The 21010-nt window shown below is 42.8% G+C and overlaps 1 protein-coding gene across 6 annotated transcripts in view; it reads left to right on the forward strand.

Moving 5' to 3' along the window:
• syne1a (spectrin repeat containing, nuclear envelope 1a) overlaps window positions 1-21010 on the forward strand; it is a 119477-nt gene that overhangs the window by 51913 nt on the left and 46554 nt on the right. For all 6 annotated transcript variants that reach the window (XM_028953075.1, XM_028953077.1, XM_028953078.1 and 3 more), the window contains 23 exons: window positions 831-967; window positions 2294-2471; window positions 3591-3773; window positions 4183-4326; window positions 5234-5389; window positions 6261-6425; window positions 6536-6708; window positions 6844-6997; window positions 7319-7462; window positions 7581-7745; window positions 8281-8598; window positions 8677-8832; window positions 10386-10556; window positions 12907-13233; window positions 13461-13613; window positions 13697-13864; window positions 14142-14318; window positions 15263-15409; window positions 15627-15752; window positions 16646-16822; window positions 17288-17553; window positions 18034-20173; window positions 20262-20596. In XM_028953075.1, coding sequence (XP_028808908.1) covers window positions 831-967; window positions 2294-2471; window positions 3591-3773; window positions 4183-4326; window positions 5234-5389; window positions 6261-6425; window positions 6536-6708; window positions 6844-6997; window positions 7319-7462; window positions 7581-7745; window positions 8281-8598; window positions 8677-8832; window positions 10386-10556; window positions 12907-13233; window positions 13461-13613; window positions 13697-13864; window positions 14142-14318; window positions 15263-15409; window positions 15627-15752; window positions 16646-16822; window positions 17288-17553; window positions 18034-20173; window positions 20262-20596 — 6260 coding nt within the window. The remainder of the gene's footprint in view (window positions 1-830; window positions 968-2293; window positions 2472-3590; window positions 3774-4182; window positions 4327-5233; window positions 5390-6260; window positions 6426-6535; window positions 6709-6843; window positions 6998-7318; window positions 7463-7580; window positions 7746-8280; window positions 8599-8676; window positions 8833-10385; window positions 10557-12906; window positions 13234-13460; window positions 13614-13696; window positions 13865-14141; window positions 14319-15262; window positions 15410-15626; window positions 15753-16645; window positions 16823-17287; window positions 17554-18033; window positions 20174-20261; window positions 20597-21010) is intronic.

Raw genomic sequence — 21010 nt, forward strand, 5'->3', positions numbered from 1 at the left:
TCTCTCTCTGCCTCCCTCTTTCTCACACGCTAAACTGCGCTCTAGTCTGTCATCCCGCAGCCGGGAAGTTTCACCTCTTCTCGCATCCGTCTTTCTTCCCGCAGCCGCACGTGTAGCACACATGTCCTAAAAATAAAGGCTTGGGGATGTCCTCAACATTATGCACAGCACGTCATAGTGACTTTTGTGGGCGTAGTGGTTTTGAATAAGGGTCATTCAGGAGAATGTGGTTGCCCCTCAGTTACACTCCGCCTCCTCCTCTTCCTGTGCTTCCTGCGCCCAGGCTTGTTTGTGTTACGCGCTTGTTTGCGCGTCTCCAACCGCTCAGCATCTGACAGAGGGAGGGAGGGAGGGAGGGAGGGGAGGTAGAGAGGGAGGGCAGAGCTGGAGCAAGCAGAGAGAGGGAGGAGATTGTGCCGAGCGGAGGAGAAGAAGATTAGTGGACGAGTCGGAGTGTGAGAGAGGGAAGAGACAGACGTAGAGAGAGAGAGAGAGAGAGAGAGAGAGAGGAGAAGGGTATACAGCACAGAAAAAAGTGCTACCAGAAGCAAGGTCAGAAATGAGCGTCGTTTCTCTCTCACTCTCTCTCTCCCTCTGAGGCGGAGGAGGGGGAGAGGCACGATTGGCCGTGCAGAATGTCAAGCATGCCTGGAGAAGCGGGAACATTTCTGAGCTGCTTCCTGCTCTCGCCTGTGTGGAACAGAACTGCTTTTATAGTGACCAGGGGAGCGGGAGAGCGTGTATGACTAACGGTGTTGTGGACCGTTATCGGGAAGGTGACTGTGTCGCATCTGTGTGTGTGTGTGTGTGTGTGTGTGAACACGCGACAGGATATTCTAGAGTTTCTGCTCGGGGCCGAGCCCATGGCGGAGAAGCTGAAGACCCAGCTGAACGAACTGTGCGCCTTCTCCAGAGATGTGGGCCCGCAGTCGGACAGGGTCAGCTCCCTCATCAAGCAGCACAACAGGTGAGGCACGTCAGTTTAGAGGGTCAGAGGTCGGGGTTAAGAGGAACACTGAGATGTGAAGAGGAGGAAACCAGATATTTAGAGGCCAGCCCCCTTTAGGGGTTTGGTTATGGAATGTGTTTGTATTTGTTTGAGACACTTTTACTCCTTACATTTTCACTTCAGTTCCATTTCATTTCATCTTTTGCATGATTTTCTATAAACTTAATTCCATTTTTAAATTAGCCATGATTTTAAATCAGTATTTTATACATGAAGTGAACCCCAGACTCCATGATCCATGATGCAAATAACACAGCAGTCTGTGCATCTCAGAGCAGCATTTATACATGTTTTGGAGGATATTCAAAATCGTATTAGGATTTCTCACTCAACTTCAATGTTTGTGTTACTTATTAGGCCTGATAGTGTTTGTAGTCACTGCAATTCCATCTGGTACAGCATAAAGCATAAAGGTTTTATGATTGAATTGGTTATGTGCTTTTCATTACTATTCTGTTAATATGCTGTCTCATTTATTGTTGTTGCCCCTGTGCTCCGCTGATTGATAGAATTTGTCATTAAATTAAAAGTAGTGACAAAATGTGATTACTCCGATGTCTCATTTCATAAAACAATTTATCTTATTGTTAAGAACTGTAGTTTCTTACTGTAAAAACTGTAGTTTCATAGTTTCATAGAAACGAACTGAAAACAAACGAAAAAAAAAAACTGATGAAATTGGAGAATTATTAATAATTGGACAGTAATTAACTGCCATGTTGTTTTGTTTAATTGTGTAATATAGATCATGCCTTTGTCAAACAATTTTTCTAAGTTAAATTAGCCATCAGCAAAGAAGCAGACAGCGCAGCATCTTGCACCCTTGTTAGCATTTCTGTCTGTCACAGCAAAAAACAAATATTACCGCAGCTTCATTAGAATTTCTGTGTGTGTGTGTGTGTGTGTTTCGTCTGTTGTTATCAGATGTTTATACACCAACACGCTATACTCCAGTGAAAATCCATGACAGCGAAGCGGCTGTGCCCTGTCTTGGGATGCTTATCTTGAACCCTGATCTCTCGCTGCGACTCTCAGCCTCTTCCTCTTTAACTCTCCGCAGCTGCCTGACCTTCACTGGCCTCTTAAATTCGTTTTCTCACCATTTGTTCTTCATCCCACCTGCACTCCTCTCTTCTTTTGGGTTATTTCATCTGGTATTCTCTTTTGAGGTTTTTCTTGTTCCTGCTTAACTCCGGTTCTAGCAAATTTTCATTTCACTTTCCAGATGAAATGGTGGAATTGCAACTTTACTTACACCGCACCCCCCTCTCTTTTTTCGCACAGTCTTAGTCTGCGTGCCTCCAGGGAGTGTCAGAACAAGGAGAAGCTGCTGGAGCAGCGCTTTCGCTCCTCTCTCCGCGACTTCCAGCAGTGGCTGGTGAACGCCAAGGTCAGCACTGCCAAATGCTTTGACGCCCCCCAGAGCGTCCAGGAGGCCTCCAGCGCACTCCAGAGGATCCAGGTAAGAACCGCCCTGGCGCAGAGGCTCCCGCCCGTCCGTCAGGCCTGCCGAGGCCTCATCCTCTGCTGGGTACAACCGAGTCAGAGGGTGGCGGGAGGACTGGACTGTAGCCAAAGGTTGAGTGATGGGCCCACAGCAGGTTATCAGAAGAGCTTTGGCAAGCAAAACAACAGGCTAGTTTTAGAGTCAGAACACTGGCAACCATATTGCACCACTCATTCTGTTTTTCTCTGTTATAGACAAGAAGAATAGAGTTAGGGTCTTTGGAGTTTCTGTGCTTAATAATTCACTGTGCGTTCTTTTTCAATGTACAATATCGTGTGATTCTCAATGACCTGCATTTATATGTCCTATAGTGCAAAAGACAGGACTTATAACTGTTCTAAAAAATAAATGTAAATATTGAACAATAATAAATGTTAATATTGAATATTCCTGAATATTGCTGTTTCAGTGCCATGCACTGCATATTGAGCTGGCTCAAATACCTGTCAAAAGCGACCAGAAAATATTGTTATGTTCTTTATTTAAAAAATGAATGTGCTGCTATTTAATAAGATGTATTTCACTGTGAAATACATTTCATTTATTACACAAAAGATTTTTTACATAACCTTTGTTATTATTTTAGATAAAAACAGGGCTGAATATACAACTGACACATTTGTTTAACAAATATGCATCACAGGGTGACTTCCGGATTAAATTATTCAGTGCTTTAATATATGGTTAAAAAACACAGTGTTTTTTTAGGTTTGAGGAAGAGAGATTCATGATTTATTTACACCTCCTGCATACTGTAAATGTGGAACAATGTTTCCACGTGGCTGACCCCACCAGCCTCCAATATGGCCGTTGACATGCTTTGTCACAGTTAATTGCATCTATACCATGTCAATGTCGGGTTCAAGCTCAGTCGGGTGAAAAAAAGAAAGAAAGGATGTCCCCAGTGGACAGATGGTTAGCTGTCTTTGTGGTGTGGCTGTGTCTGTCTGGACATGATGTTGGCTTTTTGCTCCCCTTTCCCCCACGTGGTCCAGAATCACAGACTTGCAGTTAGTGGCCTGTGATGTGATGCGACGGTCTGTGCGTTGTTTTTTTGTTTTTTTTTAACCATAGGAGCTCCTGCGAGATGAGGAGCAGGGCCGCGCCCGGCTGAACGCTGTCCTCACTCACACAGAGCAGCTAGGTCGGGTGGTGGACACAAACAGAGCTGAGACGATCAAGGCCAAAGCCACTGGTGCAAGGGAGGACTGGGAGAGTCTGATGTCTGATCTCCAGAAAAGAGAGACTGCCCTACAGGTAAACACATTTTCTCACCAGTGTCTTTTATCGCTGGGATGTTTGGATGATGCTTTGAATCCATTTTTAAAGTTAATGAGTAATAATCAAATGGCACTGAAATGTGAGATTTTGTTTTTAGTTTTTTCTTTCCTGTGAAGTAGACCTGGCAATTATCGGCCGAGTGTCACTGTTGCTAACTTGTCTGCTATACCTGCGACCTTGGTGTCATCAACAAATTAAGATTATAATAAGTAATTAAGAATAAAAATGGTCCTAGAATTTAACTTTGGTGTACAGCACTGTGGACACAGGCTATCGAATAACTGCTTACTGTGCTTACTGTGAACAAAGCATTTTAAATGTTGAATGCTTTTTTAAATAGCATGATTATTATGTTGTGCACGACGTGTGGGTTTTTGTCTGGTAGAACCTGCAGACTCGGATGAGGGATTTTGAAGGGAGTGTTGAGCCTCTGCAGGATTGGCTGTCTGCGACAGCGATTACAGTCCAAGAGAGCAGTGCTCGGCTCCATGACCTCTCAGCCAAGAAACTAGAGCTTCGCAAATTGCAGGTAATAACTGCACTGCAACACCACACTAAAATCCTATCTGCATCTATGATTTACCCTTCTTTGAGGACGGATTTTTCCCAAATATTATTATTATTATTATTGGGTATTTCATATATTCTGAATTAATCGAGATTATAGATATTTTGATTTATTAATAATATTTTAAATTACTTTCATGAGCAACATACAACATATAAGACCATAATAATTAAATCAGATAAAGCACAGGCATGTGGTGACTTGAATTTGGGCGCAACATTGACCTGCATTGTATTACTATGAATCTCTGGAGTGGTGCAGGCATAGAGAGAAATTTGACAAATAAGCACATTTCTTTGGCTAAGTCAGACCATTCAGCACTTTGACACAATAGTTAGTGGATTTTGTCTTATTTCTAATTAATTTCCTCTTCTGTGAGAGCTGGGTTCCTGTGGGGCTGTAGCCAAGCTCTAACGGACAAGATAACAGCTGAAGCCTCTAAAAACAGATAACAAACGCGTTGGAATATTAGAAAGATAACACCTAAAAGGAAATCTATCAAACTAATCACATTTTTTTTATGTTTATAATGTGAGAGCTCCTTTGCCGGTCTTTTGTCTACGCTGCAAGCAATTACATTCCCTCTGGCTCACCTGAAATGTGTTTCAGCCCACGTAACCCACAGTCCTCCCCCATTCTCTGTCCCCACACCTCTTCCTCTCTCGTTGGCCTTCCTCTCAGCATCCATCATCCCTAACTGCATCTCCTCATCTTATTTATCATTTTAACCCTTCCATGTCTAAAATAACCGATGCTAACTACTCTTTATTGCTGTGTGGTGTGACTGGTTTTGTGTTAGATATTTGGCTGTTTGGCATTTTGTATACCTGTCATTTATGCAACCCAAACCCCTGACCTTTCACCCCAGTCGGTGCTGGAAGAGTTGGGCTCTCGTGAGGCAGAGTTGAGCAGTCTCAGGGACAGGGCCCAGCAGCTCTGGGAGGGCCAGGCAGCGGGGAAGGGCTTTGTTCACCAGGTCTCCCAGCTCGCTGCACAGTACCTGGCTCTGAGCAACCTCACCAAGGTAAACCAGCCCACCTACATCAACTCAACAGACCACACCTCACCTCAGTGTGTGCTGTATACCATTTCATGATTTCAATGTCCTTGTTGGTTTGTAGTTCCCATGGAAATATACAGAACACTGCAGCGAAGTTTTCTGACACTGATTTTATTCGCTATGTAAGTTAGGATGACTGGTTAAAGGGCATTTTATTTCCTGTTAATTTAGTAATCTAACACACAATGATAGACGTAACACGTGGGTCACTAAATATCAGGTCAAGTATTTGCTCAGGATTTACATAAATACATTTCTAAAGATTGCAAGATTACCCATGCACCCTTAAGAACATGCAAAAAGCTCATTAACTACTTCTTGCTACAGTCTAATTGGTCTTATGTCTAGGGTCTGATATGAATAGAGCAGAAAAATAAACACAAGCCTAATTGACTCTTCACAGTACTTTTATCCAGAGAAGAAGAAATATGGGAATTTCCTCGACATCACGCACCATAGTTTCTGAACCATTTGCCCCTAACGATGTAAATGACCTTCGTCTAATCTGTACACTCATTGTTCGATGCATCCTCTGTGATTAATGGCAGCTTGTGGCCAGCAAAGCAGTACAATGGGCAGCGACACTGGCATTTCGCATTCTAAATGACTATGACAGTTCCGAGAGATGATACATGGTGATCATTTATTTTTCAGTTCACGCTTATTCCTGGATCGCCCTTTCCGTACGAAGACCCATTATGTGTGGAATTACCACCTGGAGCTGTTAATTAAACATGTGGACTAGACGTAGCCAAGTAATTAAAAAGTTGCGAACTGCAACACCCGCCAGTTGGTCAGCCAGTTCATGTAGGTATCCTCCTCTCTGCTTCTTTAGGAGAAAGCCTCGCGGATTGACAGAGTGGTTACGGAACACCAGCTGTTTTCCCTGGGCCTGTGCGAGCTGCAGAGCTGGGTTTCGGAAGCAGAGCGTGTCCTGCAGATCTGCAACGCTCCCTCGGGCGACAAGAGCATTCTCGACCAGAGGATGGTGCAGTTAGAGGTGCTGGTGCCCACCTCTCTGCAGTCATAAATCCTTCTGAGCTAGTCTGCTAATGAAACCCAGACATATCGCCCTCTTCCATCTTTTATTTTTTCATGTGATGTCCCTAGGCCCTGCTTGCAACACGTCAGGTCAAAGAAATTGAACTGAAGATGCTGATAACAAGAGGAGAATCTGTCCAGCGAAACACCTCCACCGAAGGGGTACCCGGAGTCCGCAAGCAGATCCAGGATCTCAAAGATTCCTGGGACTCCATTCTCTCTGCTTCCATCCAGTGTAAAAGGTCAGACATTAGACACTAACTGCAGCAGATAAATCAAAAGAGGTGTGAGTCCATTCATCAGAGGGTTAAAAAAATAAGCCAGGAACAGTCCCCCTCCAGGGGAAACTGAAACCCTACCATTTTCTGTGACTACAGCCGGCTGGAAGACGCCCTCTCCCACTGGACCAGTTACCAAGAGGACGTGTCCCAGTTTGTCAGCTGGATGGAACGGGTAGATGAGATTTTGTCGAACACAGACAGGCAGTATTCAGAGATGAGAGACAAGACTGCAAATCTGGCTAAAGCAAAGGTATGCTGCCAGTATCTCATATTGTCTACTAATATTCCATTTTTTCCCCTGTGGTAGGTCTTTGGGTTGTGTCCTAATTAAAGATATTTTTAGCTCAAGTCTTTTTTTAATAATGGTGCATGATCCATATATTAAAAAATTACTATATAGGACTGTTTTTCTCTGCCCTTCTGGATTGATGCTGGGGGTTGGGTTGATGTCACAGTGAGGGCCTAAATTTGGATAATTGTCTCGCTGAAAACAGGTAGAAACCTGCAGTGAGAGTGGTAATGAGTTTTTGTGTGGTGGTAATGAGTTTTCAATCTGCTCCGGCTCATGTAGCTTCTCTACGAAGAAGTCTTGAGTCACAGCAGTCCTTTGGAGACCATCGCCTCTAAAGGCTCTAGCATGGCAGAGCACGCTGTAACTCAGGCAGAAGTCCTGAAGTTAAAGGTACAATATGTGGCTATCAAAGACAAGGTCAAGGTAATTACCCAAATATTCCTCCTGTAATTCATACATATGTGTGTGTGAGCGTATATATTGTTATACAGATTAAATGTTTGCATTTTGTGTTTAGTGATGCACTCTTCTCGTGTTTCAGGATGCTGTTTGCAAGGCGGAGGAGTTAGTTTTGGCCCACCAAGAGTACCAACGGGGTCTGCACATGTTTGAAGACTGGCTGGAGCAGGAACAGGAGAGTCTGGGGTGCATCTCTCACTCGGAGGGGGACACAACGGCTCTGGAGGACACACTGAAGGAGTTGCAGGTCAATTCTAGAAGAAGAATTGTTTTTTTTTTTGTTGGTGCTGACTGCTGAGTAAAGATTTTAAAGGATTATCGCTCTATGTATTGAAGTACATCTGGGTGTGTAATTACTCACAAAGCAGAATCAAATATTTATTGTCAATACAAGGATAACGTTGAAATGGTTGACAACGACAATGTTTTTGTCAGCTTGTAATGTTGCTTGTACATATGTTATATTAATTACCACTAAGGAAACAGCTTTTAAAAAAAGAAATTATTTATTTATTTACCCTTTATTTGATATTTGTCTTACAAAAATGTATAAATACATTATAATTTTTCTTCGTCTAGCACCTAACAATCTCTGAGCATGCTCTTCACTGACAAGTCTGAGCCTTATCAGGGCTCTTAGTTTGTAAACTCAATATTCTATAGAAATCGAACGAGAATTGCTGGTGTCTTCCTCTTGTAAGTCGCTTTGGATAAAAGCGTCTGCTAAATAAAGTAAAGTAAAGTAAAGTAAAGTAAAGTAAACTAAACCAATTTGCCTCCAGGAGCTACGCAGCCACTGCTCTCAGGGACAGATGATGCTCAACACTGTGCTGGCCAGCCGAGAGAGGGTCATTCCATGGGGCAGCCCACAGATCGAGGACCGGGCTCTGGAGACCGTGCAGCGGGAGTGGCAAGGATACCAGACCCGTCTGAGTGAGACCAAGGCCCAACTGGACACCGCCTTGAGCAAGCTGAGGCAGATGGAGCTGAGGTTTCAGTGCCTGGATGAGTGGCTGCTGGACATAGAGTCAAAAACCAACCTGCGCAAACACAGGCGGTCTGACCGAGCTACCAAAGAGCTTCAGCTACAGCAGATAAAGGTATGGTTTTATAGGCGAGATCATGTGATATCATGAGCACCATGAATAGCAGCAAAACTGTTTTCTCTGTCTGTGTAGCGGTTTCAGGCAGAGGCTCTGCGCTACCAGGCTGAGGTCGACAACCTTGGTCTACTTGGCCAACAGGTCCTGGAAGAGACCCACATCAACGGGCAGATCAGCATCAGAGTCACCCAGCTCACTACACGTTACCACAGCCTTCTCTTGCAGCTGATGGTGAGAAACCCCTTATAGCATGACTATCATTCTAATGAGCTCCTCCCATTTATAACAGAAATACTTACAAACAAGTTACTTTCTCATCATGGTTAATTACACTCTGAAACACTGTTTGGTGTTTTGAATTTGTGTGTGTGTTCAATGAAAAAGCCATTTTAGAAACATGATTGATGGGTCCATATTCTAAATAATAGATTTTAATTACCTGGTTAATTGCCTTCTAAAACATTGTTTTTGTGCCGGAAACACTGAATGCATTGTTGTTCTACTTTGTTATGCCGTGTGAAATTCCATCTCCAAATCATATCTCATCCCTGCTCCCATGTCAGCCTTCATCTGTCATAGTTTATTTTTATGGTCGTCAGTTTTCCCGTTAATTTTGTTTTCTGTAAACTGTGCTGCTCCCCTGCCAAACAGAGATGAGCCTAATTTCCCTTTTGAAAACAGTTCAGCCCAGTCAAACTGAGCCTCTTCATTTCCTACATCCTGGTGTGAAGACCTAACATGAGAGAAATCAATGGCCGCTTCAGGCTGAGGCTTAGGCTTGTAATTAAAAGGTACGAGAGCCGATCTTTCGCCTGGCATGAGCCGCTGCTGCCTTGGCAACGGAGGGATTGATTTTTACACCTGCTCTAACACCTCTCCTCACGTGCATCCCGATCCCGCGAGATGTGTGTAATTATTCTGTGGGAAAATGACAGGCCGCCATATGTGCCGCAGTCAAGAGCTGTTACCGCACCACAGCTCGGGCCCTACTGCAGAGGTGTGCACTCAGCACAAACGTTAATTGGAGCCGCCCGCTCTGGGATATGCATGTCAAGTGAGCGATGGCTCAAAACGCCGCGATGTGAAAGGGAGGGGGGGGATCCTCACCCGGAATTTGAATGGACATGGGATTTAGGATTACAGTCAAGTGTGTAATGGACTCTGCTTTTCATTTTTCCCCATAATAGATGTTTTACAATATTGGCTCCTTTTGGGCCAGATCATAGACTTGAGCCAGAATAAAAGTATTTCTCTAATGTCTGTTTGTAACAATGATACATCTTCTGTATGTAAGGACCAGAAAGGTATAGAAACTTACTATATAAGGTACTATATACCACTGTGGTAACGCTGTATTTTTTTTACTTTTGGAGTTCTGCTTCAGGACGTTGGATTTACACACCTCTGTAAACATATTAATGACCCCCTATAAGCAAAGTCTGCAGATGGAAAACAATATTGGATTGGAGCTCAAAGAACAAAAGGATAACAAAGCTGTGTAGACTTTCTGTATTTTTTACTATACATGTAATTAAATTCTGCAAATTCTGCACAAACACTAAATCAATCAGTAAATCAATACTTTATTAACATTTGACATAGGGATGTTTGTGAAGTTAGCAAATTGCACTGTTGCCTGTACTATAACAAAAATTGAACTATATTAATTAACCTTTTACAAACTATGGGAAAATTATGGGGTTTGGGATTTCATATATGTGATATATGGCAGATCTTACTCTCATGTGTGTATTCATGTATTCAACTCTGTGTGCTTTGTGAAGGAGACCATCAAGCAGCTTGAAGAAGAAGTCAGTAGCATTGAAGAGGCTGAGGTCGCTTGTGCTGTCTTTTCAACCTGGCTGAACACTTCACAGAAGAACTTTGCTGCTGCCACAGTGACCAGTGAAGGACTGGACAGTGTTGCCCTGGAGAAAAACATGAAGAAAATAGAGGTGCGTGATTGCAGACCATCAAGTAAATTATCAGGCTTAATTATCTTACTAGATTGGTGATGCAATTTTTTTAAACTCGCTGTCTGCAAACATATTAGAATTTTATAGATAATAGATAATAGAATAATTGCGACATGCAATTAACCTATATCGATTTACAAGTATTTATACAAGTATACAAGTATTGTACGTGATTAATGAAGAATAAAGATTCATAAATTAAACAAATCAGGTTGATTAAATTAACACCCTAATTTCATCTTCCATTGCTCACTTTTGCGAGCCAAGTAAAACACATAAGCTGACAATATATTGGCCATCACACACACACACACACACACACATACAGTGTTGTAAATATAATTTGCCTCAGTAGATTTGGCACAGTTTCTCTGTGTTGGGATGACTTGGCCGGCCGCGAGTTGTCCGAGTAGGGAGGTGTGAAGCGGGAGTATCGATCGAATCTTTATGAAGACAAAGCGGCGGCCACTCTGGAGGCAGTTCTCTGGATTGAGCCCCCCGTCCCTCCCCCTCTCACTTTCTCCCTCCCCGTCCAATCAGCCTCCCCACAGCGAGCGGGTGGATGAAGAACTGCCGAGCCTCCGCAACCTGCTGGGACAGACGCTGTAATTGATGCTATGCCCTTGCCGCTCACCATTACACACTCTCATATTATGCACACACAAACTCTTTTTCTCTCATAGACTCATGTTTCTTTCAGTTTCTCTCCATCATACACACACACACACACACACACACACACAAACACACATCTGCCCAGGCTTTACCATAATCCAGTTTTTGGGGATCAATGTCTGTGCACAGACGCTGTGGGTGAAAGACCGTCTGTGCACAAGTACGGGCACAGATGCACGTCCACACACATTCAAAATATCATGTTTACATATGAAGTTTCATATAAATTTCGTTATCATGAGGATTCATCATGAAGATTGTGTTTTATGTGCAAATTATTAAAAGACTTGCTCTACAACTATTTGTAAATCCTGTTTATAGTGCATAGTTTTAATTGTGTTAAATATTATAATTATTATTATGAAAATCTATTTACAACTTCATTAATGTGTTGTCCTGTCCTAGCAAATACATCCATAGCCCTAAGCACAATACAGAAAACAAATTCATGGCTGCAATAAATGCAATCCCCAAAGTGCATTCTTAACAGCGGGATAATGGAAATATTGAAATGATAGCTTTAAAAGGATCAGGCTGCAGATATTGCTTTTCCAGAGGAACAGGCTGTGACACAATGTCCTACTGAATACTGACACACTATATACTGTACCCCAGTCACTCCCCCTTTGTCTGCATGGGTGGTTATTAACGTTGCGTAGAGTCGGATCACACTGTGCACCGAGGCAGTTAGCGATCTGGTAGCCGCAGACATGGCAGAGCCCAGAGTCATTATGTTCCCTCCGTTCCTGAAACAATGGTTAGATGAAAGGTGGCCAATAGCATATAGAGGAACCACACGCGTGGAAGGTGGGGGCCGAGCGCCTGTTTCCTGGGAAACCCCGCTGCTGCAGACCCATTTATGGGAGACAGTAATTGGGATCTGCTTTCACACAGCTCGTGCCGCCTGGCCAGGCACCTCTCAGCGCAGGTGTCAGCGGACCCGACAGGTTTCAAAGAGATCCTTGCCAAAGAACTTCCCTCTCCAAAAGCCTCAGGTGGTCAGTGTGTAGAGAAGGTTACAGAACCCGAAAATAAAAGCAAGCTCAGCATGAAGGGAAAGTGATTTAAGCCTGAGTTTGGTGCACCTCTTTTGTTGTGTTTTCACAACCTGCAAGACCCTTTATTGGCCAAATTCAAATGATTAGAAAGTGCTGTCTGTAACTGTCAGATGACAAAGGTCTTCACAAAAGTAAAAAACAAGGTATCTATTTAGTTTAGAAACCCTTGGTACAGGGTTATGTGATGGCAGTCTAAATACAAACATTACATTTTGTTTTTTATTGCCATATTTTAAATTATGGGGGAGCTATTGCCAGCTCACCATTCATGAAAAGGCTTCCATGAGATGTTTAGAGTGAACTCTAAAAATGGTCCACTTTTTTTACCTTTTTCCAAATTCAGTGTCTAGTCCTGCTGTGGCATCCATGATGTATACCTGGATGAAATGTTACTGGCAAATGTTACTGCAGTAGTAACACTAATATTTCATTGCAAGTGAATTGGGACGTACTGGTGCACATCAAAAAATAAACAAATATTTATACAATAATTGGTTATATTCATGCTATATCATGCTATTCCAAAGCTCATGGTGGCCTTAATGAAACACTTATTTTAGTGTGTGATAATCTGATGAGATATTTTTGTCTTCCAGACACTCCAAAGTGACATGGACCAGGGTCATGCCCTCCTGAAAGCCCTTCGTGAGCGTGCAGAAAGAGCTGCAGCCTTCCTCGATGCACATGGAGCCGAAAGACTAGAAGGGGAGGTGGAGTCCCGGATAGCCCAACTCGAGGAGCTAACAGTCGCTCTGAGAGCTGAGCACAGTGCTCTGGAGAAGAGTGTGCTGCTCCATAAGGAATTTCACGACAGGTACAAGGCTCAGGCCCAGTGGGTGGAGGACACCAAGGCACTGCTAAGCACCTCCGTAGAGCCGAAATCTGAACTCTACCAGCGTAAGGCCCAGCTGGCCAAGTACAAGGTAGACCAATGTCTAACATATCACACTTACGTTTTTTATGAAGCAGTGCAATTGTATTCAGTTCTTTATTAAACATTTAAAAACATTTTATCACTCTGAGATCTGATTTCCACTATGACCTTTCTGTATTGAATCACGAAAAAGTTGGATCAGATACAAATAAATGTTGTGTATTTCCTCTGACATAATGGACATTGAAACACACCTTTAACTGACTTCTCTCAAAGTCTCTGCAGCAGACTGCACTCTCCCGGGCATCAGCTGTGAGGTCAGTGGTGGAGAAGGGACAATCCCTGCAAGATGCTTTTCAATGCCCTTCCATCCGACAAAACATAGAGAGACTACAGACCGACTACAAAGACCTTTGCAGTGCTGCTAAGGTGAGAATCAACCACAGTTTGCAATACTATGGTTAAAAAAAACTCTAACACAAATGCACTAAATGGATATGTCTGTTTTCAAGGTCAATGTGCAAAAGGTGGAGGAGCAGGTTAAAGAACAGGAAGTGTATTTTAAGGAGCTGCAGGACGTTGAACGGTGGCTGTTGCAAATGTCGAGCAGAATGGTGACCCCTGACCCCTTGCAGGGGGGCAGCCTGGAGGCAGCCACTCAGCAGGTGGCCAGACACAAGGTACCCAGTGTGGTCATCACAGTGGTTCCCTAAGTGGGCAGGTATTGCAGTGGGGCCATGATATATGATGAAAGCAATAAATGCTGTTAGGGATGATTCACATGACCTCCTTTATGCATGCTTTTCCAGTGTTTTTAAGGTAGCTATGTGTGTGATAAGTTTGAAATCAGGCACATGGGCATCATGCATGTCTATAAAAGTCAGGCATCTTACTACTATATTTACTAACATTCTTTAAGAATAATTGACAGATTATAATTATTTTGATTCATCATAGGCGATCATGGAAGAGATTGCCGGTTTTGAGGAGCGTCTGGCTAGGCTGAAGGAGAGTGGAGATGCCCTTGTTTCGGGCTGCAGCGAGCGGGTCCAGTCTCGGCTTCGTCAGCAGGTCCACAGCCACCAGCAGGGCACCAGGGACAGTTATTCTGCCATCTGCAGCACGGCCCAGCGCGTGAGTACCAACCCAGCCACTGCATCAACCCACGCACAAACACTGCCAGTAATGCCCTGTTTGCCAGCTTTCCCATTTTCTGCCAATTCAGGTCTAACATGCCACCCTAATGCTTCTTTTCAGTATACTGCCATTCAGCAGACTATGCCAGTTTTCACTTCTGCTCTAAAATCCCAAAAGTAACATTATGTGCCAAGATCTTTTCTTTTTTAATGACCCTGCATATTTGATACCTGCTAAACAACCTATTCACAAAAAACAGGCTGGATTGCGTCAGCTCCATTTTGTATTAAAGAAAACCCAACTCTCATTCCATTGAATGCAGCCAAGTAATCACACCTTTGCTATTCAGCTTGGTCCCACCAGCTCAGCACCGCCCTTCTAATCCTGCCAACTAGCCATTGCAGATGTACAAAAGAGCAGTGAATAGACTCTTTGAACCCAGAGTCACTAAACAAACTATTTCACTCAGCACAGTCCTGTACATTCATAGTGCTCCCCCGACAAGGGCCCAGCCCCCCTCAGGGAACATTGTCTGGTTTTGCCATAGTAGCGCCAGCCTCTTAATCCAGCCACCTTGCTGCCCAGTCTGAAGTGCCAGCAAAGTGTCTGACTCTGCCAACCTGACAAGCCCTCTGCCAAGACTCTCCCGTCATTGCCTGTCCACCGCCTCTAGAGCTTTTGTATTAAGAATGTCAGTCAGTGTCTGCCATTTTCCTTCTGCATGGATTAAGAATGCCACAACATTCAACACCTGTCAAATTGGCCTTTTTATTAGATATGGAACTAAGCCAAGTTTTGGATAGGTTGGGATATTTTGAAGTGGGTAATTTGCTTAAATTTTTTTACAGTAACACTACTATTTAAATATACTAAAGTCACTATATTAGTATCCCGATTTAAATGAACAGAAATGTTAAACATAAAAAAAAAATTTTCACCAGGTCTACCAGAGCCTGGACCGAGAACTCCAGAGGCATGTATGTCTTCAGGACACCCTGCAGCAGTGCCAGGCCTGGCTCTCTACAGTACAAGAGAAACTGCAGCCTGCTCAACATCCACCTCTCACTCTGGAGGAATCTCTCAAACAGGTGCAGTCCCAAGCAAATGTCCAGATAAATCATTGATTGACATGTAGCAGTCTGTGTAGCATTATTTTATGATTACATGTGTGCATTTACATCTTTCAACATCAATGATCCACTTGTCAATATTGGTGACTTGTAATATTTGCCTAAGAAAATCTTTACAACAATTTCAAAAGCCTTTTTAAAAATACAGTTTCTCTTCGTACATGCTACTGTGTAGGTAAAGCAGAACAGGACCCTACAAGAACAGGCCAGCACTTACCTGCAGTTGGTGTGCTCCACATATGACCTTTCAGAAAATGCAGTGAGAGAGTCGGCCACTGAGATCCAACATGTCAAGCTCCAGGTACGTCACTGGATCACGGATGATGTTGTGGTGGAGTAATTGCTGAAGATTCAATCAATAAATTGAAGCAACAGGAAATCATTGTAGACAATTGCCCCGCAGCACATCAGGGCTTTCATTTTTATACATTTCTCTTATCTTTGGTCACATGTCACCACTCTGAGTGCCTCAAGGACAAGCCCTGTATCTTCTATGTGCATTTGTGTGCTTAGGCATACAACAATGATCAATTCATAATGTATTTCAATAACTTCAGCATACAAATAAGTGTTCAAGATTACAAGATTCAAGATTAAAACATTCAACATGCATATATGTATAGTGCTATAGTGTTATATACGTCTCCATCAAATATCTTATTTATCTGTGCTCCTTCATGCATACACAAGTTAAACCCATAGAGTTTAAGTGTGTGAGTTCACTGAATGTAATCACATTTAATGTAATTCTTTTTCAGGCTGCATATGCCTTTTGAGTTAGCAGTGGTTATAAGCAGTCTACAATTAAGCATTGTGCATCCAGCTATGACAGTCGGGCCTTGTTCAGGGGCATTCCGAACCTCCGCATAATTTTTTAGGCCTTACTGGGCCCTGCTAGTCTTATCTCAGTTCATCTCAAGCCTTGGTTGACAGGTGTTCGTGTGTGAGTGTATGATCTCATTGAGAGTGCACATGAAGTTCAGACTGTAACTGTGTGAAGGGTCATACTTTGCGCAGGCCACAAACGTCCACAATCATACAATGTGGTTCACAAATATACCATCATGTCAACTTTCTTTCAACATGTTGATAATGTGACCATGTATTAAATTCATATTACTTTAAGATAACCAAGCAGCAAAAGAAAAAATCTTAAAGCAGATGTTCTCAGACAAATCTCTTTAAAAAATCCAGGTTGAGGAGAAGTTACTGAGCTCCCAGGAGTTAGCGAATAGCTGGAAGGAAATGTTGGGCCTGAGGATTGGCCTGGAGGTTTCTCTCCAGGAAGCTGAGCAATACCTTCAGAATCTGTCCAGACGACCTGCTGAATTGGAGACCAAAGTTGCTCAAAACATCCTGGATCAGTCTCAGGTAAACTATGTTTACACTTTTTTAAACCACTGTAACCACTGTACTTGATTGAAAATTACTACTTGATGTACTTGGATAGAAGGATGGGAGTGTTAAAAAAGTTGTCTATTTAAGGAATAAAACATTGATTGCATGCTTTTTCCATGTCTTATTATAAGGTCTTGTTCATTTAATTATGATTTGCCCAGTCAATTTGTTTGAGTCTCAGTAATTACGGTCTTGAGAATTGATCTGTCCATTTTCATAATTACATGGCTTACTGCATGCTGTTGCGCTTCAGTATGACCCCTAAACATGCAACTGAGTGAAAATCCAATTTACATATTCCCTGAATTATGCCAGTACTTGCATTTTGTCACTTACTAATAATCTGTCATTTGCCAATTGCCTTTGGCATCACGTCAATATGCAAACAAAAGGGTAACATAGTGTAGTGATAAACTCCTCTTGTCTTTCCAAAAAAAGGAATTCATCCAAGAGCTTGAAGCCCGGCAGGCAGACTTGACCCAACTGAGGGAAAACATTAGAAGATTGACACTGGGCCAAGAGTCCCCAGAACTGACGGAGGTTGGTCGACTTTGTCGGGCCTGGCTGGAGCTTGGGCGTAAGGCTGCAGAACTAGTTGGACAAAGAGAGGAAGATCTGCAGAGGAGTGGGGATTACCACGATTGTGTTGCCATTGTAGAGGAGTTGTTTCTCCAGGTGTCCCGAGAATGGGACTCCCTAGTCAGGTACATAGATAAAAACAATTAAACAGCTTTGAATTATTTTGGAGGGTTTTTTTCTTCAGTTTCTCATTTTTGGTGAATTGTGCCTTGCTGTTCTCGAATTAATTCCACATGCAAAGACACATTTCCTTTTGTAACTTTGACATGGATACACTGTGTTGTTCATATTCAAAAAATCAATAGGATTTATTATTAAAATAACACCTAGTACAAACAACCCTTTTGTGCGTGTAGATGATATACATTTGTTCATTGACCATTTTTAAACCATCATAAATATAATTTGCTTTAGATTCGGGAAGAAAATAGGTAGCAGCAAATGAAAGAAAAGTGTAAAAGAAGTAAAATCACATTTTTAATGGTAAAAGTAGTACATAACATATTCTGCCATAAATTTTCTTTGTTGTAGAACAATTCTGAAATAAATGCAGGAATTGGTTGATGGAGCTTCACACATCAGATATTATCTGTTTGTTTATACAGGGCTGACAGCGAGAGCACTTCTGAGCACTTGGCAGATTTGAAGAAGTTGGCAGCTGACCTGCAGGAGCAACGAGGTACCCTGGAAGACCTAAAGGAACAGAAGCAGCTGGTCTTGCCTCGACTGAGCCTAGAGGACAAGGAACTGGTGAAGGAGCAGATGGGCCAACTGGAGAATCGCTGGACCCAGCTGGAGGCAGTGATCCAGCAGAAAATCCAGGATTCTTCTCGTACTATTAAAGAGCTATACAGTGTTGTAGATCGTCTGAAAGAGGCTCAAGAGTGGGCAGAAGAGAAGCAGCCTATTTTCAGTGAAGCCCTGAAGACCAGTCCTCCACCTGACATTGCCCAGAGTTTCTTGTTTGATCATTTAACTATTTGTGCTGAGCTGGAAGCCAAGCAGTTGCTCCTGACGCAAGTTGTGAGTGAGGCAGATGACATGGCCCCACGACTGGGCCTTAGTGAGAGAAGGAAGCTGCAAGCTCTCATTCAAGAAGCCCAAGCTGAGGTGGAGGCTCTGGGGTCCAAGGTGACCCAGCGGCGGAAGTACCTTAGCAAGGCTTTCACAGAGCGGGCACTTTTCCTCCAGGCTCTTAGCAGGGCAGTTGAATGGATCCAACAGCAAGAGGGTAAGGTGCTGATGCATAAGCATATAGCACTCCTCCCAGATGACCTCTCTAAGCAGGTATGGACATGCAGGAATATACTCGGCAGCCTGAAGGCTTATCAAGGAGAGCTGACCTCCCTCTGGGCACAGGGAAGAGATTTAGTGAAAGACACCACAGAAGAGGAAAAGGCTGAGACTCTCAGCATACTCCAAGAGCTCCAAGGCACTTTTGAGAATGCTTTCCAGAGGTGCACACAGCGCTTACAGGAACTTGAGAAGGCACTGGTGGCCAGGAAGTACTTCAAGATGGATTTAGACAAGACATGCAATTGGCTGAAGCAGACAGAATCAGTCACGTTTCCTGAAATTGATCTGACTGCAAATGAAGCAATGCTGCAGACATTTTTGAGAAGGTACCAGCAAGTGTTAGAGCAGGCTTCAGAATATGAGAACCTATTGCTTATTGTGCAAAGGGCTGGGCAAGAGATACTGCCCACTTTAAATGAGGTGGACCATTGCTACCTGGATGAGAAGCTCAATGCACTTCCACAGCAATACAATGGCATTTTGGTGTTAGCCAAAGAGAAATGTGATAGGGTGCAGCAGATAATGTTGGAACGTCGAAACTACGATTGCTTTATTGAGATGACAAAGAAGGCAGTGTGGGAACTGCAAGAGCAGTCTGAAGAATTAGAGAAGCAGAATGTCAGCAAAACTGAAGATGCTCAAAGACTGCAATGTGAGTTCCAAGATCTCCTCACAGGCCTTGAAAACTTAGACTCAGCTTTGAAAGATCTGAGATTAAGGGCAGATAAGACGCATAGTATAGGTCAACCTTGCAAAACTGAGGTTGTGGACCGGGTGGTGAACCTCCACAGTAGATTAAAGCACCATATTAAACAAAAAGTTATTGAGCTGGACAAAACTCTATCAACCTTGGCTGGTCAAAAAACAATGGTGGAAAGGCTTGATACTGAGTTGAAGACTGTCAAGGAGGAGGTGGTTCAACTAAAGGATTCACAACTCAGCACTACTGAGAGTTTAGGCAGCCTTTACGCTCAAGTCGACTCGCTGGAGGTGGTTGAATCCCGTCTCAAGAAGCTGACTGATCTTAGCCCTTACCCACAAACAACATTTCTCCAGACCCAGGTGTCTGCATTGCAAAAAGAGATTTTAGGCCTTCAGTCCGAGGTGAAAGAGCAAATTGCTGCTTGTGAGCGTAACGTCGTACATAATGACGCCCCCCAGAATGAGATCGCAAAGACTTTGGTCTTCTTTCAGAAATTAAGCGATAACCTCAGCTGTTCTTTAGATGCATCAGAGTTGACAGCAGAAAGAGTTGAGGACAAGCTGAGGAGGACACAAACTATGCAGGAAGAGATTAAATCCAGGTTGAGGATTGTTGGTGCAATAAGTAAAAACAAAAGACAAAGATTCATCGACCATGATGAACAGTGGCCTGAAGATTGTAACGCCAGTGTTGAGGAGATTATGAAACTAGAATCAGAGGTGCAGCAAACGCTTGCCTCAAAACAGGTAAATTTCATTAAAACCTCTCTGTGTTTCAATTTGTTCGGGTTACTGGCATTTACTGTTCTCACTTCTCACTTCTCTTTTACTGCAGATGTACCTTAGGCAGCTCTTATCTCTGCTCCAGGTTTATCACCCTATCGTCACATCAGCACAGCAATGGCTAGACAAGGCAACAGCTTTCATTGAAGACAACCCACAAGAGGATTTTGAGAACATGGAGGAGAAATTAAGAGAACTGAATGATATCCAAGGACAAGAGCAGACCTTCATGGTTTGGATGCAAGAAATCAAGGCCCTGGGCTCCAATCTGGAGGCTTTAGTGGGCCCTGGGGCCATGGAAACTCTGAGAAATGATGTGAAGGCCATGAGTCATAATGGTTCTGAGGTCAGAGAGAAACTAAAGAATCATCAGGAAATCTTTCAGAGGTGGAGTATGACATAATTAAAATAGAAAAAATCTTAAATTCTTCTTTATTAAAATTTCTCTAGACTACTGTCCTTGAGATTACAGACAGGTTGTGGTTCATCCAGGTCCACAGTGTAGGTCAAGATTATAGTTAATTTGATTATAGTTTTTTATTGGCTCATCCAGTCCCTCTACGCTGAAAAACGTAAACTGTAGCTGTCATCTGTTTAATGTGTAATGTCATCTGTTTTCTCATTATGGTAATTAAAAAAATATTAGTATGCTTTTTTAAACTAAGATGACTAATTTATGCTTATGGGTGAATTGTTTTTTTTTTTACATTACTATAATGTTACTGAGGTATGTTTGTTGGTTTATTCACATTACGTCAAATTATAAAATATTAGTTTGGACAGATTACTTAATTTTTTACT

Source organism: Denticeps clupeoides, chromosome 14 (genome assembly GCF_900700375.1).
Source record: "Denticeps clupeoides chromosome 14, fDenClu1.1, whole genome shotgun sequence".
In the NCBI taxonomy this organism is placed as follows: domain Eukaryota; kingdom Metazoa; phylum Chordata; class Actinopteri; order Clupeiformes; family Denticipitidae; genus Denticeps; species Denticeps clupeoides.